The sequence below is a fragment of the Acipenser ruthenus genome, chromosome 3 (genome assembly GCF_902713425.1).
Source record: "Acipenser ruthenus chromosome 3, fAciRut3.2 maternal haplotype, whole genome shotgun sequence".
Taxonomy (NCBI): domain Eukaryota; kingdom Metazoa; phylum Chordata; class Actinopteri; order Acipenseriformes; family Acipenseridae; genus Acipenser; species Acipenser ruthenus.
The window spans coordinates 68,240,799-68,268,593 of record NC_081191.1 but is presented as its reverse complement, the minus strand read 5'-3'; the positions used below and the strand labels follow the sequence as shown (position 1 = coordinate 68,268,593).

General features: G+C 36.4%; 1 protein-coding gene across 8 annotated transcripts in view; it reads right to left on the bottom strand.

Moving 5' to 3' along the window:
* LOC117394169 (receptor-type tyrosine-protein phosphatase mu-like) overlaps nt 1–27,795 on the bottom strand; it is a 296,513-nt gene that overhangs the window by 229,311 nt on the left and 39,407 nt on the right. For all 8 annotated transcript variants that reach the window (XM_059015556.1, XM_059015565.1, XM_059015574.1 and 5 more), the window contains exon 2: nt 5,870–5,992. In XM_059015556.1, coding sequence (XP_058871539.1) covers nt 5,870–5,992 — 123 coding nt within the window. The remainder of the gene's footprint in view (nt 1–5,869; nt 5,993–27,795) is intronic.

The following is a 27,795-nucleotide window of genomic DNA, read 5'->3' as shown; positions in this document are numbered from 1 at the left end:
TTTATAAAATACTGCACGCAGACCTGGGCGGGAATTTTTTTAGTCATATTTTACATTTCCATTCCTAATGCATGAGTTTTAGTGCACTGCCCATTTATAATGCGTGACCACCATTCAAATGCCACAGGTTCAAACTAGGACTAGATACCCATGCTCTAGCTTTTACCTGTAATAAAAAAAACAGATCATTTGCATGCATGGTGCCCACTCACTGGAGTGAAATCTCATTTACACCTTTTCAGAAAAGTTTTTTAGTTATTCATCCCACTGAAAATGCTAGGATTTCTAACAGGTCAACAAAGAAGGGAAGTTCCTTAAGCTCTCTCAATAAGCATTTTCGTACTCAGTTAACAAGGAACACACTTGGATAACAAGGCATTGCTCTTGTCTCGGCACAAACCACTTCCTTTAGAATGCTGCACAGTGTCTGTGTCCTGACCTCCTGTAATATAATAAAGTCATCTTTATTCACAAGCTAGTCCCAATTACTCTTCTCACCCATAGATGGATATCATGCCATCTCCCCAGGGACACTTATAACAGCCTTTTTTTTGGTTGGTGTTATGGTTCATATTGGGAACTGAAGCACCGACAAATAATACATATTATCACTGATTTGTAATTAACTACCGCATCTGGTGTCCTTGATATGCACCAAGATATAACATGCATGCAGCTAGTACCTTGTGTTTTCTGCAGAAGTTGTACAGAAATTATTCTCAATGGTACCACTGTGGCTCTTGGCTGATTTCTGTATCACAGCAGCTGGGTCAGTTTTACATCTCCTTTGTGTGAACCGTATACATTCTGGCTGCAAGGATTAGCAAGGGCATGCTTGTGTGTGCTTCTTTTCAAACACCTTATTGACTCAAAGCAAAAAACATCCCCCTTGCTGTTAAGGGTGTGTTGGTATTTGCAATCTCTGTTTCACACTCAGCATACAGTAGAAACTCTAGATGAGACAGTATGATGTAACCTACTTGAGACATCATTTAACAATTTACATCCACTTCTCATATGTCCATTGACAATTTACTTAGCAAGTAAATTAGCAATCCACATCAATAAGGAATGACCAAGGATTATAGACCAGCAGACAAAATGGACCCACAACTTTGAGTCATTATGCATCAAACTGGCCTGTACTGTAACCCCTGGTAATCGGCACTGTACTGGACGTAATTATAAAATGTTATTAAAAACTTGTCTTCTCTTTTAGACCATAGTTTTACCAGAAAATACTTAAAATAACACACAATATACCACCAATCACATGGCTGGGCAATTCTGGTCTTGGAGGACCATTCCATTTCAGGTGTAGTAGGTATAATGAACAAAAATAACTACTTTAGGACTGGGATGGAGATTTAATTAAACAATTTAGAGCATCACTGAAACAAAGACCTGGACTGGAACGGCCAACATTGACTACCACTATCTAGTTTACAAATTAACACTGCTAAAGGCGTTTCAGATCTAAACCAGTACATCACGCAATCACATCTTTATTTTCAATTTCAATGGCAGAGTCAAAGTGAACAATTAAATTAACCCAGGCACTGGCATAGCTAGGTAAAGACATGCACTGTATAAATTGTGATTAATAAATGCAAATTCTGCTGTTTAAGTAAATCCCTGGCAATAAGGTTCACTCACTGATGGTGCTGTGGAAGTTGATCATCTGTTCTTTTATCAGTCTAACACGGTTTGAGCATTAAGAGTAGATTATTAGGGTTATGGGCTTAAAGTAGGAAACATGCTTCCACGCACTGCTAGGATTGAGAGATAAGGCACTGGAAGCTGCTCAAGAACCCACAGCAGAATGAGCTCACACTCCCCAGAGTGGTTGGATTCTAATTAAACTCAGCTGGCACAATTGTATTTTGTGGCTCCAAATTATTTTCTATAATATTGTGAATGTGAAACTACTATTGTAATTTACTTTGGTGCCAAGTGTATTTGTGTTTATTAGAGTGCCTTGTGTGCAGCAATCGTTTATATTTATTATTATAATGATATTGTATTAAAAAAAAATCTTAGTTGTAAAATAAAAACTTGCATTTCAGGCAAAGGAAGTATTAAATACTGATGCAGATATTGTATCAATGTACAGACAATGTATTTATAGTACATTATGTGTGTGGGAGAGATGCTTGGTGAAGCAACAAAAAAAATGTTTCTGCTGTGGTGCTAAGCATCTCAATGCATCGTTTTATTGAGTAAAACTCATCAACAACATAAATAATGAATCATTTATAACCCACCAAGCCTATAGTATATTGATTCATTCCTATTGTCCACATAAAAATGATCTAATTCCTAATGAATAGAAATCAACTTGTAAAAGGGTTTGTGTTTTTTAATTTTATTTTCACCTTATTTGATTTGTATAACTTTTGAGCTCATGTTTATTCTGTTTGTTGTTGTCTTCTGAGATTTCACATTCTAACAATTAAAGAAAACAACTTTCCTCACTTGCTAAATTAACATTTTTCTCATTCAGAACCACCTACACATACTGATTGATTATTTTGCTGTGGATATTTCAACTCTGATATTGTTGCCCAAGCCATATTTTTGACAATATATTACTGGAACTTATTATTGTAACGAAAGGTCTTTCAGCAAAATGGGTTTGGGCAGTCAGCCACCTAACAACCAGTATATATGGTACTAAATATCACTGTTGCAGACAGACGGTGCGCCCTCCAAGGCTGAGTTGAGGGGAAAAAAATCTAGTATATAAAATCATTGTAAAACGCACAGATCACTCAGAAAACACAGATAAGAATAAATACCTAAATACACACCTGATCACGTCATATTACTAATTATTAAGTACGTTTCTCTTCTTAGTCCTGTGGCCTGCAAATGTGATCATGTCACTCATGGGTTTGATCTGCATACAGGGCTCAAAGTATTATGGATATGGTTTACATGTAGATTTTCTGATGACTATTTTAAATCAACAAAACCCTGGTTAGAGGGTATACCGTCTGGCAGTTGATCTGGTCAGTAAGGTATAAACTTGAGCCACAGGCGCTACTATACAGACCAGCTCATCACAAGGTAGGGCCAGACAGCAATAAAAGTACTATTTAACACTTTTTAATCTTAATGAATCCATGGTTATTTTGAACATTTAAAATCTTTAAAGTTACAGATTCAGTTATTTACCTTTTGAAAATGTTTTTCTTGCCATCTGTTTTTTCTATTTATTTATTTTTAAAGGTAGACATTCTGAATGTTCCATGGCCATCTACCGCATGCTAGTGCCCTGAAATGGAGATTCCTGACTGGTGGATGAAATTTCTGAGGTTTCTAATTTATTTGCTTATAACTGATGATGAAAATCTAAAGGGCACTCCATCCATCAGTTTAATATCATGCTGTTTCTTCTTGTTTATCATTTATACTCCTTTAAGTGATGATTTTACACATGAATAAGTAAATATGAAGGGCATTTTAAGATTGCCTGGGAATATAACAAACTTGAGTCTCTGGGGAGAACACAAATATAATTTTTTGCTGCACACAGGTTCTTTGAATACATAAATCAGACTAACACAGATCTAAATTTACACATTACAATGTTTAGTTTAACCACCATGTAACCTCTGGTGGCCTTTGTGTACTGACATGAATCAATTCCATTAGAAAGGTAAACGCTGTATTTGTTCTACTTTGTCAGGTAAGTTAACAGCACGTTGCACACAATGAGTTTACTGGTGCACACTGCTTGAAATGAACAATATCTTTGTAATTAATTCTGCTACTGTCAGTGGAGTAAGCAGCTGAGCTGCCAGCACTGCATTAAACTGATAGAACATATTGGGGCAGAAGTGTGGAGTAGTGGTTAGGGCTCTGGGCTCTGGACCGGAGGGTCGTGGGTTCAAATCCCGGTGGGGACACTGCTGCTGTACCCTTGAGCAAGGTACTTAACCTAGATTGCTCCAGTAAAAACCCAACTGTATCAATGGGTAATTGTATGTAAAAATAATGTGATATCTTGTAACAATTGTAAGTCGCCCTGGATAAGGGCGTCAGCTAAGAAATAAATAATAATAATAATAATTGTGATTTCATGCCATACAATGAACAATGCCTTTAGTATCATGTGAAAGTATTTTATGATTGCTTCAAACACAGGAACTGCCAACATGAATCTTTTACAACAGCATTCATAAGTCATCATTTTAAATGAAATAAAATGTAATCAATGACATTTATGATCAGGGCTTTGCTAAGCGGAGATAAACTGAACAGCATTTCGATACTCCAGCAAATGAGACAGTAATGAAAACAATACAATAAAGAGAGATTTATTTCAATAAGCCATAACGGCCATGCTAAAGCTTTCAGAAAGCACTATACATTTTAATAAATTACAGGACCATTTTGGCACACAATACAGTAGTGCCTACAAAACACTTAAAACTGTCCCACAGAGGAACTGCAGTACTTACTGGGAGGTGTGGGGTATATGTAGAGGTACAAATATAGCAATCTGATGATGAACAGGGGCACTAGAGCAAGTGCGTGCCTGCCTGCCTGTCTGTCTGCCTGCCTGCCTGCCTAAATGCTTGCCTGCCTGCCTGTTAAAAACAAATATTTGGCTGAAACAAAAATCATGACTGTGGGGAGTACTTGAGGACTGGTTTTGAAAAACCACCTACCCTAAAATGTGGGATACACTTTATAATACTGGCTAATTACCATGGATAAACCCTTTCAGAACCATGAGTGGAGGCACTATTGTACAGTTGTGCTAATACAGCAGCACACTGTCTCTCACTGCCTTCCACTGCCTCCTTAAGACCCACCTGTTTAGACTGTACTTGTTGATCTCTTCAGCTACCTCTCTTACTATGCACTGGACTTGCCTGACCTACGCACCACGTTACTGGAGCCTCAGCTAATGCACTATCCTTACACTTTTGCACTACTAATATGTCATTGTAGATAAAACTTGCATCAGCTTGTATTTGCACTTAACTGCTCCATACCTTGCCACATCAAACTACTGCTCCTAACTATAACTGTATCGTGTGTTTGATTTTACTGTGCATATGTTTTTTGTATTTGCTGTTATTGGGAAATCATTCTCATCTATTTATCATACTTACTGCATGTTCTTATTGTACTTTCATAACTGCTCTTATCTGTAATGTGATAATTTATAGTGTGATAACTTGTAATGTGATATTTTATAATGCAATACTTTATACTGTGATATTTTGTAACAATTGTAAGTCACCCTGGAGAAGGGGGTCTGCTAATAAATAATAATAATAATCCTAACTTGTTGCATCCTAGTTCTTATTGTATTTTAGAAGTAATATTTATACTTACTGTACACTATTATTATTATTTATTTCTTAGCAGATGCCCTTATCCAGGGCGACTTACAATTGTTACAAGATATCACTTTTTTTTTTTTTTTTGTTACATACAATTACCCATTTATACAGTTGGGTTTTTACTGGAGCAATTTTAGGTAAAGTACTTCGCTCAAGGGTACAACAGCAGTGTCCCCCACTGGGGATTGAACCCATGACCCTCCGGTCTGGAGTCCAGAGCCCTAACCACTAGTCCACACTGCTGCCCTGCACTACACTGTCTATACATATTAAGTTTGCATTGTAACCATGTACTGTCCTGTAACACCTGAAAGTCGCCTAAGATAAAGGCATCTGCCAAATAGATAAATAATAATTTAAAGAAAATATATATAGTACTGTATAGTACCTTTGATCAACTGAATAGACCCAGTTGTGTTTTAAAAATGTAATTAAGAGTGATTTTAAGGCAGTAAGATCACATTTAATCTGAACAGCACAGGGAAATAGAAATGAATGAGTCAACAAACCTGATGGCATCCATGGATCTGAGGATGGTTTCACCTTGGTGTTGACTTGCTCCCAGTCAAGGTCATCATCTTTAGCTTGGCTATAGCCACATGTCGTGTATGATTCATCAAAGCTGCAGTCACCTATGAAAACAAATCACATTCTTTTTTTACATCACATTCAAATTCACATTCCTGTTGTACAAGGGGTTAAGTCTACTGAATTATTACTAAATACTCAGATTTCTACCAGCATCCATATGTTCATTTGATTTTCTGTGACACAAAACACTGAAGGTGTTATTATAATAGATAATACAGTTTATTACTCAATTGCCACAATTCCTTCCCAAAGGCAATTCACAGAGACTGTTCATTTGAAGTCTAAAGCCGAGCGGACTCTAGTCTATATGTTGCCAGAAAACTGTAGAAAGGGAAACAAGAATTATTTAAAGTATGACAGAGAGAGAGAAAGCTTATATTTCTGTTCCAGTAGAAATCAGTAAAAACCAACACATATGGAGAATAGGGTTGTGTCATAATAACTACAACTATGTTTGAGTTAAATTAATAAAGGCTTCCTTTTGATAGCAGTAGTAAATAGATCAAGTTAGTGTTGTTTATTTATAAGTAAATAGTTTCAATATTGGGTAGTATGGTGTGTCAGAGGCTCATTAATATAAATATATCTGGGTTTATTGTAGAATTAAGGAGAAATGTGTTCCATGAAAGTAAAATCAACACTGTAGAAGCAACCGATTTCTTTTTACATTTTCTGGCAACGTGTAGACTAGTGTTCCCTCAGCTTAAGACTGATTGGCTATTATGGGTGTACACTTCCTTGTGATTCCTATCTCTCAAAAGCTCAATACAAAAGGAACACAGTATAACACATACAGTATTGTGCTTGTAACTCCTTTTAATGCCAGTCTTAGCTGTACATAATCCAGGTTTTTTTTTTTTTTGGCACAATGAATGGGTGAATTCATGGTAACATATCTCAAAAATCTGTTTTTGATGGCATTAGCTGTCTAACAAAATTATGTCATTTCCCTGTCTTTACGAAAAAGCATCTGGTACAAACTCACAAATGAAGTACAATTAAATTAAACTTATGTGAAAAAATATATTCAGAGATTTGTCATTGTCACAGTGTCATGCGTTCCATTAAAATGATTGCAAGTGGCATATAATTTAAGCATTTATACTTTCAGCGCGAAAATCTGTCACCATCCATAAGCTTAAAGCATTCACCTAATAACACTGTGACATTTACGTTTCAAGTCATGTCTCTTTATACCAAAATGTAATTTATTGCTAAAAGGCATTCTTGTATAAAGTACTGTAGTACTTCTAAAAATCATAATTTGTACAATTATGTTAACAAAGCAATTGTCCATTTAACTATTCCTCCGGGACAAGGAATCTCATTAAAAGACATTTAGCCCCTGGGTTTAATATCTCACTGACTATATATATATATATATATATATATATATATATATATATATATATATATATATATATATATATATATCTTTAGAACCATGGTTGAGATATGGTATTACATTTCTAACTATTTATATAAAACAACAAGGTTCAAGTACACTGGTGTCAGTGTCAGTGAGAACAAAGACGGAATATCTACTTGACCTGGCTGCTCTGTTTTCCACTTTCAGCGATTGGAACCCAAATATATGTAAATAAATAAAAGCATATTCTTTCCATTGTTCTCTAGAAAGTGGGGGGGGACGGGACCATGCATTTAAAAAAAATATAGACGACTAAACAGACATATAGAACACAGTTATAACAACTTATAACATACTGTACATCCCCTACCATGTAACAACCAGTCTTTTTTTTAGACATAATTTAAAAAAAAACTACATGAGCATAATTTAGATATTTTATTTATCATGTAAATCAAAGAAACTACTAAATAATATGCCAAAAGTCTACCAAAAGCCATAACAGTACCGTATTTCATGTTAGATTTAAAAATGTCAATTTTTTCCATTTTTGTCAGTTTTTTGTTAAGTATATGAAAAACTACAAAATGATATGTAATTCAATATGTTAACGTAACAATATTCAGCCGGTTTCAATCGACTTTATGAAGTAAAATTAGTCAATTCTATATGATGATGCAAAACTTTTAAGCCATAGCTGTACATTGCCTGAATCCTAAATGTGGACATCCTCACTTCAACACAGTAAATTAAGATTTGTATATTAGTCATACATACATGCAATTTATTTTAGAAACTGAAAATGTATGCATTTGAGTGGTCTTTATTTTTAACAACCGAAAATAACTGATATTGCCAAATAATAATAAAATCCGGGGGAAAAATCCTGAACCACCTTTTTTTTTTTTTTTTTCTTCTTTTAAATAAAATCAAGCAATAAAAATAAGTAAAAATATAAGTGTGACATTTACATATGCAAAGACAGGCAGAAAGGCACTGATAGCCCTGGATATGATGCTAAATAATGTCCTAACCAAGCAGTACTCTCTATAAAGAACATATTCACCCCAGCTGGGGATAATAAGCCACTTAAAATCCTTTCTCCTGTCTCCCTGTACTAGAACTAACATAAACTAACAAAAAGAAGGATATATTTAGTCTGCAAGTTTGGCTTCACAGTAAACAGCTACCTCGAAATGAATTAGTTTTACTTGTCATAAATTTGCACGCCATCAGCAAGCAATGTTTTATTATGCTAAAGTGCGGAGGATGGCACCAATATGATAATTATATTGAATGAATTTTGATTACAAGCCAAACAAATGTTGCATTTTCAGATGACTTTTAAGCATTTAATTGCAGTCAGTTAATTATTTGCGTATTTTTCTTATAACAAATTATACACTAATGAGGTGTGCAGTACTGTATACATTGATTATAGTGTTCTCTATATAATACAATGGTAGTTTGCAAGAGGTTTGCCTTATACAAAAGATGGAATGAGTTCATACACATGTTAATTCCACTTTTTATATGTGAATGTGATGCTCATAAAAGATGAAGTCCTGCACTGGCTGCAGTAAGGCACAACACCAGAAGGCTTCCTCTTGTAGCTCTGTTTGCGCACCTCAATCATGACCTGAACTCACGCCAATAAGCTCTGGGTCTCTCTAAAGCAATTGTGTGGTGGCTTTGTGATGTGAACTAATGTACTAATGTGAACTAAGGGCCTCAAAGCACATTTCACTTGTGACCTGAGAAAGTTCTGAACCAAGGTTTTTCACCTCTTGAACTTATTATTTTTGCATCTTTGGTTAGGTACTGGTGTCTGGAATATAATGTGATTTCTTCCTAAGTTAATGCGGGATGTGTAGGGTGTTTCTTACTGTTATAAGATGTGCCGTTTAAACTGTGTGCGACATAACAACAATAAGAGACAACCTACACAAGACGTATTCACACATAAATCAGAACAATGAAGATTGTACTCAGGAACTACAGCTGAACATAAAACATATTTTTATTTTAGTAATGTGTGGGATGTGCTGCACACAGGGTGACATCTGTATACAGGAGAAGATACAATGGTATTTTGACAAATCCTTATCAAATCTTCATTCTGTACGTGATTCATAATCAAATTAGCAGACATACTGATGATGGCATGTTCCGGTTTAAAATGGTATACTGCAAAGTCATGTAAATCAAAACAAATATCACCAGCAAACAAAGGACAATGTTGTAAACATCCACATCCTGGAAGCAGAGCAGCCCTGCCCTGCAAGCAATATCCTGGGTTCTCACGTCCACACAGCTGAAAGGAGTTAGCAGAATTAGCTACTCGTATGATGGTGTAAAGATCTGCCTCAATCTGTACCACATACAACAATAACTGGACAAAAACAGATGGGAATAAACTGCATTTATAGTAACTAGTCAAAGCATTGGACAGGTATATCTAGTGAAAGCAGTGAAAAGATGTTGCTTTAGTTGCTTCAATATGTTCTTATATGTTTTTCATTTGAACGTTTACATTTTTAAAAATAATTATCAGCCATGATACCGAAATATAACAAATACATCTTGTACTGTACAGTACGTTGGAGCACACCGCTTTCAAAAGATAAGATTTTTGCATTTTGTTATAGATATATTTTTATAATTATTGTCAGATCAGTACAAATATCTTTTGCGGTATAGTGTAAACTTAAAACTATTCATTATTATTTAAAAATGTATTTATTCTAGAATGCTAGGGTGGTTGGGACTGGTGCATCAAGAGTTAACACTGACAACCCTTCTCTACTGGCACGTCTGACCCGTGAGGGCTCGGTACGGTACGGTACGGGTATGGGTGGTTTTTCACTGGCTATCTGTCGAGCCGAGCAAGAACCAAACCGTGAAACTCTGGCCTCACAAGACACCTCAATCTGACTGCGGGCCGAGCCGAGCCAGGGGCGGGGTTACACTCCAGAAAGAAAAACAACAAACATGGTGGGCAGCTATTGTGATGAGAGAAAAGTACAGCCTTGGGATGTTGTGGAAGTGCAGGCTCTCTAGTTGATCTGTGTTCAGGAAGATCTGGAGTCGTGCATCAGAAATGAGAAAGTTTACGGCCGAATTTCTGATGATTTGAAGCAAATGGACATAAACCGCAGGTATGGTACACTTAACTCACACACTCAAAAAAGAGGAAAAAATGCGGAAATAAAACAATTCTAAAGTTATTTACAAAAACATAGTCAAACAAAATACTGTACAGCTATACCATACATACAACTACGGCTCTCGGTGCGCTCACGCAGCTTCTTTTTTTAAGCACCCAAACAAAAAACTATAAAAAAACAACAACTATCCTTAAAACAGGATATCTTTGGCAAATCATATTTTTAAAACCTTCTTTTTTCCCCTTCAACAGAACTAATTTAATTTTAGTAAGTCGATTTAATCAGTCAAATTTGTGGATTCTGAAAGACATTCCTAAATATATTTACAAAATATAGCAATACAAGATACAGCTGTACCGTTGGTCTATTAATTTTTGAACAGCATTTGTTTGCACATATTTTGGCAAACTGAATTAATTAATAACAATAATTAATAACAACTGTCTTTCGTTGTGTGTGACGTCAGTAGCATTGCTCAGCTCTGCAGTGGAAAAACAACCCAGGCTCTCCTTAACCGCACTGTGAGGGCTCGGTACAGCCCTGATGTGGCTTGGTTGTACAGTGGAAAAAAGGCATGAGGGTCAGTGACTGAACTGGGTATTAAAAAAAAAAATATCCAGGCTCTTAAATCATCAGCTTTACCAACTAAACCAAAAGCATTATTTAACATCACAAGAAACTCGAGCCCCTGTAAACACCTGTTATCTAAAAACCTCATAAAAGACTCAATCATGAATTCAATCTGGTAATTCTATTTTTCATGATTATAGAAGTAAACTGTAACTAAGCAGCTTTTCAGATTTCAGAGAGATTAATAATCAGATTGTTTTTATTGGGCCAAGAATAAGATAAGGCTTGGATTACAGGTTCTATTAAAGCCATTCAAACTGTTCTCCTACAGTATGTAAAAAACAATGCATTGCTCCTCTGGTACAGCAGAAGGATGTCCAGATCTAAACATCTGGGCTTGCATTCAGTATTATCACAGTCACTTAGCAGAAGTGCATGTTTGTATAGCACGGAACGTCTTATCTTATATCCAAGATGGAACTATGAGGTGATCTGCACACATGTTTGCAAGTAGTCCACAGTGCTTTTAATAATACTGTAGTTAATTAGACATGCTATTCATGTATTGCTATTATATTCTGGATTTATAACATATTGCTAATATACTGTAATGTTATTATTTGGTATTTGAAGGTTGTGCAACAGACCCATGTAGTGGACCTGGGGTTTTGACTTTTTATCACTATTGGAAAGTTTGGACAATTGTGCCAGGGGAACAACTAAGAGCACATTAAATTGTGTTTGTTACAATACATCCTCAAAATATTCTGTATAATACACAACCCAAAAGAATGAAAACGTCAACAGGTGTTTAGGTGGGCTGCCAAGCACAGGTAACTGCCCTGAATACGGATTATATGAACTACCTGATTATTCCGCACTTGCTGTGGTTTGACTTGCTTCATCAAATGTTTAGCTTTCTTTTGAGCCTTTAATGATCCATCTGATTGTACAGAACGTACAGACCTTTGACAAATTGGATAAAGTAGCTTTTATTCCCTTTTGATATTAAAATCAATGGCATCTGGAATGAAAATGTTTCACTCTGCGCCGACAGGTCACAAGAGACTTGCCAGTGCAGTGATATCGCCTTTATTCATTAGTGTCATGGGTTCACTGCAGCTCTTATCCTTTACTGATAGAATCAATTTGCTGTAACCTCCTGTGCAGCGATATTAAATGCAGGATTAAAACAATGCCTTAGAAAAAGAAAAAGAAAAACTCTGTATTTGGACTAAAACAGACTGTGGTTACTTGCTAATTGGAAAGTGAATTTTTAATTTGAATTTGCAACGATAATCAGTTGAGCATAAACCAACACAGAATTTTAATTTTCCTTTTTATCCATGAGGTATTTAATTTTTCATCTCCTTAAATGCTTCTTGAATGCATTCTGCTACCTTGACAAATAAAAAAGCTATGGCAACAATCTTTTCATTGCTAAGGACTCACTTACTAAGAGGCTGGTTGTCCCAGTGGCCACAATTAAAGTCAGGGAGCCAGGAGACTGTGGCAAGCGGTTACAACAATCCTCAACAATTCTATTTTTGATATCAACAATTCTATTCTCAGTTTTCACACCTCTATCTGACTCAGACCCTTCTTCCTCTTTTCTGGATTCCAGGGCAACTACTTGCATCCCTGGAACCCATTCCTACTCGCTTCTTCCAATCCATTGCCCCCACTCTTCTTCCTTTTACCTCCTCCCTCCCTGAGCCTTGAAAACTGCTTGCGTCACCCCAATACTTAACAAACCTTCTCTTGACCCTTCCTACTATCGCCCTTGTCTCTCTCCTCCCGTTCCTCTAAAACTCTCAAGTGAGCTGTCCACCCCCAGCTGGCATCCTTCCTCACCGAGAACTCTCTTCTTGACCCTCTTCAATCCGGGTTCCATCCTGCACATTCCATGGAAACAACCTCTCCTTGGGCTGCCTCCTTCTCCTCCATTCTAATTCTCCTTGACCTCTCCTCTGCCATCGACACTGTCTCCTCTGCCATTCTCCTGTTCTCTCTCTCTGACCTGGGGATCTCAGGCACTGCTCTTGCCTGGTTTTCCTCCTAACTCTCTAACCGTTCCTTCCAGGTTTCCTGGCGTGGCTCCATCTCTTCTCTTCGCCCCCTCTCTACAGGTGTACCTCAAGGATCTGTCCTGCTAATTCAGTGGCTTTTGCCTATTTTCAGATTCAGGATTTCCAAGCACTCTAAAATGGGCTCTTGTAAACCTCTGTTATACAGTGCATCCTGAGAATGTCTTGAAGAATTCTGTTAAACCAATTACATAATGTTATGCAGTATATTCCTTTATAGACCTACTCCTGTAATATATTGTTGTTCTAATTGTACAGAGCACAAAATAAAGACATTTCATATGTTATCCCCTTTAAGGAAGGTTTAGAATTAAAAATGACACACGCCAGCATGTGGAAGATGAAAATAGGTTAAGTTACCCTCAACATCCACGTACCTAAAATCAAAGCTGGAAAATTGCCCAGTCTATTGCAAAAGACTAAACTGCCACATTTTGATCTACCTGAGAAATAAACCGGGTGAAAAAGTGGGGGGGGGGGGGGGCAGTCTTGAAATGGTCCTCATAGAATATGTTGCTTGAAAACATTACCCTCACATTATTATTATTATTATTATTATTATTATTATTATTATTATTATTATTCATTTCTTAGCAGATGCCCTTATCCAGGGTAACTTACAGTTGTTACACAATATCACAGTACAAAGTATCACATTATAAAATTTCACATTACAGATAAGACCAGTTATAAAGTACAAATAAAATCAGTAGCAAATAAGAGCAAATTCAAATAAGAGCAAAATAATGAATACAGTAAATAATTACATTTAAGAGCGAGTTCGACTAAAAGCAGTTATTAACTTATAGTAAAAAATATTTGCTTATATGAGTAAAGTCCAGTAAGAGCACGTAGTAAGTACGATAAACGGATGAGAATGATTTCAAATAAGAGCAATTACAAAAAACGTGAATATGGATGCCTATAAGAGTAAAATCAAATACAAGATACAGGAAGTAGTTATAATTAAGAGCAGTAGTAGACTACAACAAGGTCATTACCAGTTCAGTGGAAGTACAAGCTGTTGCAAGAATTGGTACAATTGGGTGCCATCTGCAAATCAGTAAGCTCTATTAGCAATGGTTTCCCGCTGTATGAAAGGTACTAATAATGTACGTGTTTAAAAAAACTGATACCGGTAATTATGTACGAGTTCACTCAGGGTCGGTCATATAAACTGCAGCGTAAAGTATTAGAAAAACACTGGAGGGAGCAGAAAGGTGAAGACAGCGATAGGCAAGTACAAAAGTTTTGAATTGGATGCGAGCAGCGATGGGGAGCCAGTGCAGAGAGCGAGGCAGCGGTGTAGCGTGGGAGAAATGAGGAAGGGAAAAGACAAGGTGAGCAGCAGAGTTTTGGATGAGCTGTTGCGGACAGATAGCAGAGAAAAGTTTTTTCTTTGAGAGGCAATTCAACAGAAATAATAGTCGTAGTACAGCACCCTTTTTCCCCTCTGCCAATTCAGCTATTACCAGCTTAAAAACCACAAATGTACATTTTGCTCAGTCATCCACTATGGTGTTGTTCATTTTAATGAACATCTTGTCTTTTTGTGTCCCTGAAGAGTAAAACCACAAAGCAATCTCAGGTAATTTAAAACCAATGTCTGATGCCTCCCTCAACCGCTGTCTATTTGAGCCTGAAATCCTGCTGTTAAACCCATTTGGGACTGATGAGCCATTTCAGTCAAACCTTATTTCACTTACTTATCCCAAGCTCCTGGTAGGAAGGCTTTACTGTGGGTTGCTTGTATACAGTCTGTTTTAGGCTTTGAACTTTAGAAAGGATTTAAACAGTCAATCTCAATATCATTATGCATTTGAGTATGCAGCTCTCCCATTGATTTGGGGAAATAAGAAGTTTCAAGTTTGATTTCCGGGTGCAATCTTTTTCATTTGCTTGACTGCTTTTTTGGCTTTTCTGTCATGTCTGTGCACCCCCTACAGATAACACAAAGACAGGCAATGAGAATGAAAAGGGGTATTTATTTTTAGCGTATATCATCCATCCTCTTACCTCCTGAGGTATTTTTTGTTGGTCAACAAATATGGTATTGACTTTTGTAGCACCATTTGACTTTATTTTTGGTCATTAACTACAGATGGACTTTGCAGTGCTAGTTACCACAACACCTTACAACCATTCCACTTTCTGTCATCTTTGAATGAAGTGGCATCAACCCACATACAGTACAGAGGTCATGAGGTCTCTATATACATTGTTATACCTTGTACACCACATACTATACGATAGGCTCACATTCTGTGACTACATTTGTTTTTTACCTGAATTTTTTTTTTTTTTATTTAGTCGTAGCCAATGATTTTTATCCCATTTTTCTTCTCAATTTAGAATTGCCAATTGTATTTTTATTAAACCCGGTTCATCTCTGCAACCCCTGGTGACTCGGGGAACGGCAGCTGACACACGCTTTTTTCGTAATGCGGATCCATAGTGAAGCCACCAGACCTATAGTGCCGGAGGACAACACAGATCTGAATGGCTCCACTGCAGACCCGCAGGTGCCCTATCAGCCACAGGGGTCGCTGGTGAGCCGTGAATCGTGGATTGCCCTGCCGACCTAAGCCCTCCCTACCCGGGCAGCGCTCGGCCAATTGTGCACCGCCCCCTGGGAACGCCCGGTAACGGTTGGCAATGACATAGCCTGGATTCGAACCTGCGATCTCCAGGCTATAGAGCGCATCCTGCACTCCACACGGACCACCTTTACTGGATGCTCCAGATACCAGTCTTACAGGCTTCAAGAATTTATATATATAACCACCAGCTGTTATTAATGTATCAGATTAATGTGTTGTCATTATGCTTAAGCAGAATATGTGAGAGCTCTACTCCATTTATTTAAATAGTATCGCTCTTGTACTCTCACTTCTGCCACTTGTGCCCTCATCCCTCAAATGATCATCTATCTTCCTCTATTGCAAACTGTCCTAGCTGCAATCTTAAGGGAAGTGCAATATAAACGCTCTAGTAATATCCCCTGAGGGAGTACGGCATATGCAGCAAGGCATTTAAAAATGCTTTGAAACTATTGGCAACTTATATTTGTTCAGAATCTGCTCTATGGTGTTTGTTTAGACAGCAGTACTCTGTATACATTCTTAGTACAAGAGGGTAAATCTCACTGCCAGGGAACTATTTAATTACGACCCATGTTTAAGGAGATTAGTAGTACAGAAAATATTAGCAATAATTCCGCAAGATCCCCACCCAAACAAAGAAAAACAAAGTGCTATTAAATGAGATTTAGCAATAACAAATTATGCCACACTATGGTTTTCATAACTAACCTCAGATCATTAACTAAGATTTATAGATTTAAATGCTGTTTTAAACACCAACCTCAAATGGCAGACCTACAGCAACGTTAGCTGATGTATTACAACATTAAAACCTCAAAACCACTAGTCTTAAAACAAAAAATGTAAAAGAAAAGAAATTAAAACCTTTAAGTTTGTTCCTTTGCCAAGGCAGACTGTGATAAGTCTGAACATAATGCTTTGCCACAAGCTTGATATTAAGGGAGACACAGATAATATGGGTAATAATTGAATTTCTCTTTCAAAACCACAGAGCAATTACAATATTTCTCTCCCTATTCGAGTGCTCTGGTAGAAAGGACTATAGTTTACGCTCTCAGGATTCTCTTCATTTGGCTGTCCAAGGGTTCACACACGTTTGGGAGAATTATCTTTTGCATATCAACTTGGAACTGTTTCCATCATGGTATGAAGATGGAATTTGATAATCTTTATCTGGTTTTTAAGACTGTATTTGGGAATTGCTTAGAACATGCTGCCAACATTAACAAATAGATGTGTCTTAATTATTTTATCTCTGTATTTTGCAATTGTCCTTTTATTGTTTTTTGCAAGGCCCCCTTGTAAATTAGGCCTTGGCCTCAATGGGTAAATCTCCTGGTTAAATAAATAAATAAGTAAATAAATAAATACAATATTTATCCTACTAGAGGCACCAAGTGCTAAGTAAAACTCACATTAGAGTCAAGGTAGGGGAGGTGATTTTAGCTACAGTATTTTTTTGCACTGCTAGACTCTTATCTAAAAAAAATGTACTGAATATCTTAAATAGTTAGGAAAAGTCCCTCAGACAATCTGTATCTAGAACTTGGTTATAAGTTAATATGTCCAGTTGAACCTGTCTTTTATGGTGTAAGAGTGTCTTCTCGTGAACACTTTGGGGGGCAAGAGGACTGCGAAGTGAAGCCAGTTTGTACCCTTATGGCAAAATGTACTGGAATGTTCTGAAATGGCTTTATGATATAATGCTGCAAGCAGTAAATGTCCATTGAAGCCGCTACATTATTTGTTGCAATGGTTCAGCAGGTGTTGTATAAATATAAAGATTTAGGATGATTTAACAAGCACAAAAACTAGTTTAGTGGTCTTCCTTGACAAACAAAACAAGGTCACGCTTTATTTTAAGGGCCGTTTTTTAGTTTATTAACTGTTAACAAACGTTGTTCATTTTTAGCTAAGGGTTATGGTTATGGTTAGGGTTAGGGTTAATATAAACCTGATTTCAAGCATATGATCGACTAGGTATTGATCATCCATAGGGCTCTGGTGTTTGATTGATCATCCATAGGGCTCTGGTGTTTGCAGTTTTAGCAGGCCTATTATATATTATTAACTAACATTTAACAAAAATAAATAATGTACATTAGCTGTTTGTTAACAGTTAATAAACAAAAAACAGCCCTTAAAATAAAGCGTCACCCAAAACAATAACTGAAAACAACATCAACCTCATGCAGAAAAGTCCTGCCACCATTATGAGATGTGCTATGTAAAGGACTTAATATAAAAGTTGTTAAATACAATTGAATTCACTCCTGAGTGCAGTTAATGAGATGTGTGGGATGACAGACTTCATCTTTTCCATTTGTTAAATTATGATAGATGAACTCTGCGCTATGTTGAATATCAGTGCAATATCTTTGTCATTCACTTTCACGGAACTCAAAATACTTCCAGTCCACAATTATTCGAAATATATCTCCATCTTAACAATCAGACTCTATATAATTATGATAAAGAAGAAGACTAAAACATTTTGCAAAGAAGAAGTTCCCCTAGACAGCCATGCAGTGCAATCAATGTGTCGGTGTAGAACGGCAGATGTTTCACGTACTGTCTGAGATGGGACAGAGCCTAAGCACTTTCAGTGTGATCTTTCAGCAAGCATAACCAGGGATCACAGACAACAGCCAAATGCTTGGTGTGTTGTGTTCGATACCCAGAGAAATTACATTTTCTAATTAATCACATTGGTGTTTTTCATGGTCCCTATTCTTTAACTTAATGGATCAATCTAAGCATCTCAGAGCCCGCTCTTTGTAAATGGGACCTTGTATGACATGTAGGACTCGATTCAGACTTTACTAGACACAAGGGTCCTTGTTCTCTGAATAAGGTCACATATGTCTTTGAAAAAAAAACAAAAATATTTAGGTTCTGTAGAGAAAAAAAAATGACTTGGAACACTTTCCAGTTACTGCTGCTCTGAGAGTTTCCTGCTGTATCAAATCAAAATGCATAACTAAATGTCCTTTGAAGTACAATACCAAAAAAATAAACACAGGGATTAGGCACAAAATAAGAATGGTCTGCCATGTACAGCACACACCTTCAAATGAATGATTAATTAGTTATGGAAATGGTCCCTGACAAATATTTTGTAATACATTAAAAAAAAAAATTCCACGATGAGAGCTGATAGAAGGTGCTCTGTTGTAAAGTGATCCTACTGTTTATGCAAGACACATTTCTGATGTTTCAGGACCAACGTGTCTAAAAAATGATGGCTGTGCCACACTATTCTTGTGAAATGACCCCAATATGACATCAATTTTATATAACAGTGAAGGTCAAAGTCAAAGATGTCAGATTTTGCCAAAGGAGTTTCCATAACACTAAAAATAAGGAGTTGCAAGCTGAAATGGTTTCTGAGATATCACCAGATCTCGGTGTGATGGAATTGCAAATCCATACAAGCTTTCCTCACAGGGATACATAAAAAATATCCATAGATACTCTACAACTACAGTCTAAAAAAGGGAACAGTTTAAAATTAGATAAACAGAAATGTATACTAGCTCCTGTTTTCAGTCTTTCATATGATTTTTTTTTATTATATGCGGTCATATATATATACTATTATATATAATATTTGTTTTCACATTAAACAATAATAAACTGTAGATGGTCATTTCATACTGTGAAAAATATCATTCAACAGTCTTACATTTACTGAACGTACTTATAGCAGGGTTACTGATTTGATGATAAATGCTCAATTTAAAGAACTCTTGACAGCCTTACTTACAGATTTTGCCTCAGACTTCTAAAATGACAGGTAGTATATAGCATACTCATTGAATTTAAAAGCAGCTGTATAAACAGCTGCCAACTAAATGCGGGAGCAGAAATAATGAAGCACCTTTTCACACCCGAAGTACAATAACACACCAGAAACAAGTAAAAACCTGGCACTCATAACATCTCAAGATGATCTAATTCAGTGGAAAAAATGAAATGTTTCTATATATCTAGCTGTATTTGTTTATACAGTAAGTCTGTTATTCCTGGGGGTATTGTGGGACTTACAATAACACATGGGATTTATACATAACAGAATGAACATTTAAAACTAGTACAAAACAGAAGAATAAATATAAGAACGAATATGAAAAATACTTCAGTACTGGGTAATGCCTGAATTGGTTATTCAAGCAACAGTTTTCTTTTTTTTTTGCTCCACATTTTCAAAAGATGGCTGCAGTGTGGAGTAGTGGTTAGGGCTCTGGACTCTTGACCGGAGAGCTGTGGGTTCAATCCCCAGTGGAGGACACTGCCGCTGTACCCTTGAGCAAGGTACTTTACCTAGATTGCTCCAGTAAAAACCCAACTATAGAAATGGGTAATTGTATGTAAAAAATAATGTGTAAAAAAAATAATGTAATTGAATGTAAAAAATAATGTGATATCTTGTAATAATTGTAAGTCGCCCTGGGTAAGGGCGTCTGCTAAGAAATTAATAATAATAATAATAATTAAGGAATTGTATTTTTAAAGCTCTTAAGCTTTTCATGCCATGCATACTGTAGATACGATTCCAAAATATCAAAATGGGGTTATGGTATTTAAGCATAGCACATAGTGCCACCTGATGGCAAAATGTTGAAAAAATAATCTGTTACTGTCCATTTATGATAAAATGATAATTCTCAGCATAAGTATGTGTACACAGTACATTAAGAAACTTTTACTTGATGAGGAACAGCTTTTTATGTTCAAGCAAACCAGTGTTAGAACAGTTTCTTGGCTATGCAAGTGTACAAGGGGGAATTTACAGTATAGTTAATTTTTTATGGTTGATGACAAAGAACCTGCTTAAAAGTAGTCCCCTAAATTATTGCTTTGCTGCGTGTAGTCTTGCTGGGTTTCAGTAAAACTCTGCAGGGGTTGGAGATAATAAGTATCACCACAGTAAAGCAAACAGATTCAGGAAAGGTTTGATAGACAGTATATATCCTCAATACTTTGCTAAATAGCTTCCCAGTCAATGAATCTCCACAAAAGAATGAACACTTCATAGAAGGAGAACAATAACTCTTGAGTGTCTTAATTGTTCATTTTTCAGACTATAATCAGAGCTGTAACATAAAAAAATCACCAAATCAAAAGTAATGTTTCTAAATGCTGCTATCTTTTCTAGCTACAGCTGTCAAAAACTAATCTAGCAGCAGAGACATATGCAGGTCTCACCCAAATAAGCAGTAAAAATCTATTTTTTCTCCACCTTTGCTATGTAGCTGTCTTTAGATTTCTATGCACAGGTTCCTCCAGGGCTTCTTGTTGTTATCCAGCACAGTCGCCACCGAACGGGTGCGTCTTTGTTAACGTGACTCGCCCACAGAAAGCGATAGACGATATAAACTCCCACACAATAACCTGACATTCAAAATGCCCCCCAATCACCAGCACAGTACAAAACAAACAAGCGTGTATGCGGTTAAAAATCTTTAAGACACTCATTACACTAATAAAAAAAAGTGTTAAAACCTACAAATGTAATAAAAAGTAAGTGCAAAAAAGTACTGCAAGGGCAGAAATGTACAGAACAGGCAGGCTGCATTCCTGCAAATTGTTTCCAGTGAAGAACTCTGTGATACGCATCGGAACGGTCTGTTTTTACAAGTATGGACGGCAACCTGTCAAAAAATCCCAAATCTGCTCTCTATCCGGATGCTGCTCCATAGCACACCGCAGTGTTACAAGCTCAGCACACATGCATAGGTTTCTGTTTCTGAGTGTCCAAGGTGACACAGCTGAGAATTTTTCCTCTGACATCCCCTCTGGTGTTGTCAGAGTTTCAGTTTCGGTTGGTTTTTTTTGGTTATAGAAAAAAGCTATTTAAAAATGCTCTAAAGAAATTGATTTTAAATGTAATTTTTACATTTTTATTACAAATATATCTTTGTTTTCATTTTATATTAAACATGTTTTTCAAAAGTGCATCCTATGACTGTAGACATAAGCACTGGTTTAAAGCTGCTTTATATATTGGTCAGTGCAGAGACCCGGGGTTTGGAATAAATGGCTGACCTTGCTTTTAAGATTTAATATATATTACAAAAGCATAAATAACTGCTACACATTTATTTAAAATAAAATCATACTGGTAAGCAATGTTATAAACTGTTTATTTATGTATCTGCTTTGCTTGTTTTGTTTGTTTTTTTTCCTCACAACTTACAGTACCAGAACTGCTGTTTTTTTTTATCTGATGAGATCAAATGTGATAGGTCCAGGGAAAAAAAAAGATATTCTTAATATCGTGTAAAATGACATTGTCCAGAACTGTTGGCAGATAGCCTTTAAAAATAAATGTAAAAACAATTAAAATTGCACTGATACAGTTCTTAAATTGGTGTCAAATAAAAAATAACTGAGCCCTTCTGTAATTCCTAATTTTATTGGCTGCAGAGCTCTAGAAAAAAAAGACTGTGGTGGTGGGGGGGGGGCGTGATGTACTATACAGAGCATCGTGGTGACTGAAGTTCTGCACTAGAGAGGACCTCATAATCGAAAGAAATAGAAAAGAAACATGCATGATAAAAATTGTCAATAAAACTGACGCACTGATCAAGGGGGAGTAGCCTCAAAGTCGAGACACATGTATTACCTATTAAATGTTACCTCAAGTTCAATGTACAAATAAATCATGAATTTGTATAATTTGTTTTAGACAAATCAATATTGTAATTGGCGTTCTGGTACTTTAAGATGTAGGACTATACCACTGTATGTAAGGCTGGTGGTACCGCCAGCATATTTTACTTCAGCCTTGCATGACAGCTATCCTTAGAATTTTTTTTTATTAGGAAATGATTCCACACGTGACTTTGTTTTGCAGAATTTAAGCAGCTCAAAATGTGTGCGTCTGCCATATTTTCTTTTGGGTTAGCACAGCTCGCATTAAGAGTTCTCGCGGGAAGTGAATAGCTGACGGTTTCCAGTAGACGTTTCCCTGAAACAGTTTAACCAAAGATAACGGTATTGTTATTCAAATAGCGGTTATTGTATTGCCTGATGAATATCGCAATATACCGGTATATCAGTATTATCGCGCACCCCTAATGGGTAATATAATTTAAGTTATTGTAGGTAAAAAAATCTTCCAAAAATGTTCACTATATGGGTAGTTTATGGAAATATGTATTTTCATTTTAAAACATGCTATCTGGAACTACACTAGATAAAGGAAATCTGTTTGCATGCTATGCTTTCAGTTGCTCTTTCATGGTCATTTTATCTGGAGAGTGAAATTGTCCCCACCCCTTCAGGGCCGCCTTTTCTTTTATCTACCAATCAGCTGCTTCCCTATTGACTGACATGCTTTCAACCAGTAGCATGCTTTGATAAATGATGAAGGAAGTGCAAGTTTAAGGCTGGAGATACACAAGCAATTCTTTAAGCAATTTTTTCTTGGCAATGCAAATTGACAATAAAAATTGACCGTGTGTCACTAATTGACAACTCAAGTTGTCAGAAAATTTTAGGTTGGCAATCAATTTGCTAGAATAGACAACTGCTCTATTTATAGCAATTCAGTGGACAATTTCTCTACGTGCTGTGTGTGTTCAGCCAACGATACTGTATTTTCTAAATCACCTGATTTCACTCTCCATTTTGCTAAATAGGAAGTATGGCTACATACAAGTGGATGTAATTGCAATTGATTGATTTTTTTATGATAGAAAATGTTTATGGATGTTAGATGTGTGGAATATAAAGACCGTAATAAAAAAGATGATGAATATAGGGAATTAACAGATCTTTTCATGAAATCAATAGCAGAAGTAAAAAAGACAAACTTTTCATGGCCAAATACTGAGTTCAGAGGTTGAGTTCAGAGGTCGTTTACCTCTACCGTACTGGTGCTTCTTCCATGGTCTTGTTCACACACAAGATTAATTACATTACCATTAGAACTATTTGAATGTAAAGCTGTTTAACCACTCTGAACAATATTCGGTTCTTTCTCTCTCTATACGTACTTGAAAGAGAAAACCTGAAACATCTGCACACCAATATGATTTTATTGTCACTCTTCTAACAGAAGTGGTTTCTGTCAATAAATTGCTCCCTTGAGTAATGCTGGTTTCAGCCCTTGTTTTACTGAATGAGATAAAGAATACCAAAAAGACAGACGTGATTTTAAGCAGTATTTTCAAGTAAAACAATGTTAACATTGTCAGTTTTTCTCTTTGTCAATACAGCAAAATAATTTATGACTGCAAAATGTAACCCAAGGATATTAATTAATAATGACATTTCTTTGTTGAAACTGCCCTTCATTTTCCTTTTGCAAGAGTGGAATGTGACCTGTCTGAGCAAAACATTTGTTGCCATCAATTAATGAAACAACTGGCTATTTACAGGTGGTAAGATTTCAGCTTTTTCCCTGGTCGTTTATAGTAAAAAAAATAAAATAAAAAATAAATAAAAATCATGACGCCACACAGCTCACTTAAAAATAGTACACAGGGCAATTGAGCATTGTAACTTAATGTAATAACAACCCTCTGTCCACATTAGAAACAAATGATTGCAGTACAGGCTGCTGTCATTTGGAACATCTTGACCTGTCTTGTTTGATTTCTCACTTACTGTAAATTGATCAATGTCCTGCATACCTTTAAGAGGATATGGAGCAGACCAGCGGGGCATTTATGTAAATATACAACTACGGTAAAAAAAAAAGTAAGACATTTAACAAAGCTATGTCAATTTTCAATCACATGTGAAATGTGTGTGTGGCTGTGTTTGCACAGCCACATGGGGTAATTAGTTTATTTAATTTAATTGCCTACCTGTTAATTTGTTTGAGTTTAATTAGTATCACCTGCCAGCAATTTAGCAGGCAGGTAAATAACATGAGAAAATGTTTGTTCAGGGTAGACTCCATTCTGTGTGAGGAGAGAGACTGTCACAGTGAACACTTGTGTGGTTTCATAAAGGTAATGTGGAAACCTTTAGATTTGCGTGTGTTTAAAATTGTGTTGCTTCATCGGTAAACGGCTTAGCCGCCCAAGGTGTTAGTTAGGGACTGAAAAAAGCAAATTAGCACTCCAAAAACAGAGTTAGGTTTTATTTTTGTTCATTTGTCTTTTATTTCTGTAATTAATAAAAATGTGCACATAAGTGCTTTCAAAACTTCAAATTCTTGTGTCTGGGTCTGTGAAAAAAGGCTACGAACCTGAAAATAAGAAAAATCCTTTACTACATATATATATATATATATATATATATATATATATATATATATATATACAGTGCCTATAGAAAGTCTACACCCCCTTTTTTCACATTTTGTTGTGTCAGTGACTCGGAGTTTCATGCATTTAAATGAGGATTTTTTTCCACTTATCTACCCACCATACTCCACACTGTTAAGGGGAAAAAAGTTATATATTAAAAATACAAAACTGAAAGATCATAATTGGATAAGTCTCCACCCCCTGAGTTAATACTTGGTGGAAGCAACTTTGGCAGCAATTATAGCAGTGAGTCTGTTGGGATAGGTCTCTACCAACTTTGCACGCCTAGATTTGGCAATATTTGACCATTCTTCTTTACAAAACTGTTCAAGCTCTGTCAAGTTCCTTGGGGAGTGTTGATGGACAGCAATCTTCAAGTCATGCCACAAATTTTCGATTGGATTTAGGTTGGGCTCTGACTGGGCCACTCAAGGACATTTACCTTTTTGTTCCTTAGCCACTCCAGTGTAGCTATGGCTGTGTGCTTTGGGTCATTGTCATGCTGAAAGGTGAACTTCCGTCCCAGTTTCAGCTTTCTTGCAGAGGGCAGCAGGTTTTCCTCAAGGACTTCTCTGTACTTTGCTCCATTCATTTTCCCTTCTATCCTGACATAACATGATGCTGCCACCACCATGCTTCACAGTAGGTATGGTGTTCTTTGGGTGATGCGCTGTGTTGGGTTTGCGCCAAACATAACGCTTTGCATATAGGCCAAAAAGTTCAATTTTAGTTTCGTCAGACCACAAAACTTTTTGCTGCATGGCTACAGAATCTCCTCAGTGTTTTTTTGCATACTTCAAACGGGATTCAAGGTGGGCTTTCTTGAGTAATGGCTTCCTTCTTGCCACTCTACCATACAGGCCAGATTTGTGCAGTGCTTGGGATATTGTTGTCACATGCACACTTTGACCATTCTTGGCAATAAAAGCCTGTAGCTCTTGCAAAGTTGCCATTGGCCTCTTGGTAGCCTCTCTGATCAGTCTCCTTCTTGCTCGGTCATCCAGTTTGGAGGGACGGCCTGATCTAGGCAGGGTCTTGGTGGTGCCATACACCTTCCACTTCTTAATAATCGTCTTGACTGTGCTCCAAGAACTATTCAAGGCCTTTGATATTTTTGTATACCCACCCCCTGATCTGTGCCTTTCAACAACTTTATCCCAGAGTTCTTTTGAAAGCGCCTTGGTGATCATGGTTGAGCCTTTGCTTTGAAATGCACTACCCAGCAGAGGGAACCTACAGGAACTGCTGAATGTATCCTGAAATCATGTGAATCACTACAATTTAACAAAGGTGGAGGCCACTTAACTTGGTGTGTGATTCTGAAGGCGATTGGTTACACCTGTGCTAATTTAGGATTGCTATTAGAAGGGGGGTGGACACTTATCCAACCAAGCTATTTCAGTTTTTATTTTTAATTAATTTTCTACAAATTTCTAGAATCTTTTTTTCACTTGGAAGTTGTGGGGTAGGATGTATAGATAAATTCCAGGCTATAAGGCAACAAAAGGTGAAAATTCTGAAAGGGGGTGTAGACTTTCTATTGGCACTGTGTGTGTGTGTGTGTATATATATATATAATGTACAGTATTTTACATGTGTAGTACTATATATACCTAACATATATGTGTGTGTGTGTGTATATATATATATATATATATATATATATATATATATATATATATATATATATATTTATATATATATGTGTGTGTGTATGTATGTATGTGTATATATATATATATATATATATATATATATATATATATATATATATATATATATTGTAAATGAACTCACCCACTCGGGTTCGTTGCCCCTTTAAAAGTACGACCCAACACACGAGAAATGAAGTTTTTAGGCGCTGACGCGCTAATTTTTAATAAAACACAAAAGTAAACAAAACACAAACAAACACCTAACTCCCACTGGAGCGCTAACTAAACAGGATTTTCCCTGACTACCTTGCAGGACGGCTAAGCCGTTTACCTGCCACCGAACACAAACGCTAACACAGCACTTACTTCTTTACTTCTTCCGACTGCTCGGAAGCAGAGCACCTCTCTTCTGCTTCCTTCTACTCAGCAGCCCCGAATAATCTGACTGCCTGTCTTAAGTACCCTGGTGCGGGTGATAATTAACCAATAAACAAATTAACAAAACAATAAAACACTTAAACAAAATGTGCATTTCTTTCGCAGGGAGGTTTTAACCCCCTCCCTGCTGTCTCTCACAACCCTCTATCTCACAATATATATATATATATATACAGTAGGTTGTAAGCATTTACGTATACTTCATAATTCCAAAAGAATGAAAAAAATATTTCCGAACGCACAGATCGTAGCTTTTAGAAGGGATGCAAATTTGGCTGACAGTTTAGTCCACAGTCAAAATAAATGGATCATAGATACAGTAAGGGACATTGCAACCTGTAAAAGCACATGTCAGGTGTGCAAATATATTGATAAAGATAAAAATTAAATCACAATTACATAAAATATGTAAGATAGACAGGTATGTAAAAGAATACAGAACCACCTATCAAATTTAAAAAAGTAGAAAAGTAAATGAACCAATAGTTCAGCACTTTACAAGGAACAGACACACCATGGATGAAATACAGTTTGTGGTTTTAGAAAAAATTAGATAATGTACAGTATAGAAGAATAAAAGAAAATAAATGGATAAATAGACTAGACTAGGTTTAAATAGAAAGGAACAGCAGATCATTACACCATTAGCTAGTGAATTACATCACAAAGACAAAGAGAAATAAATATGT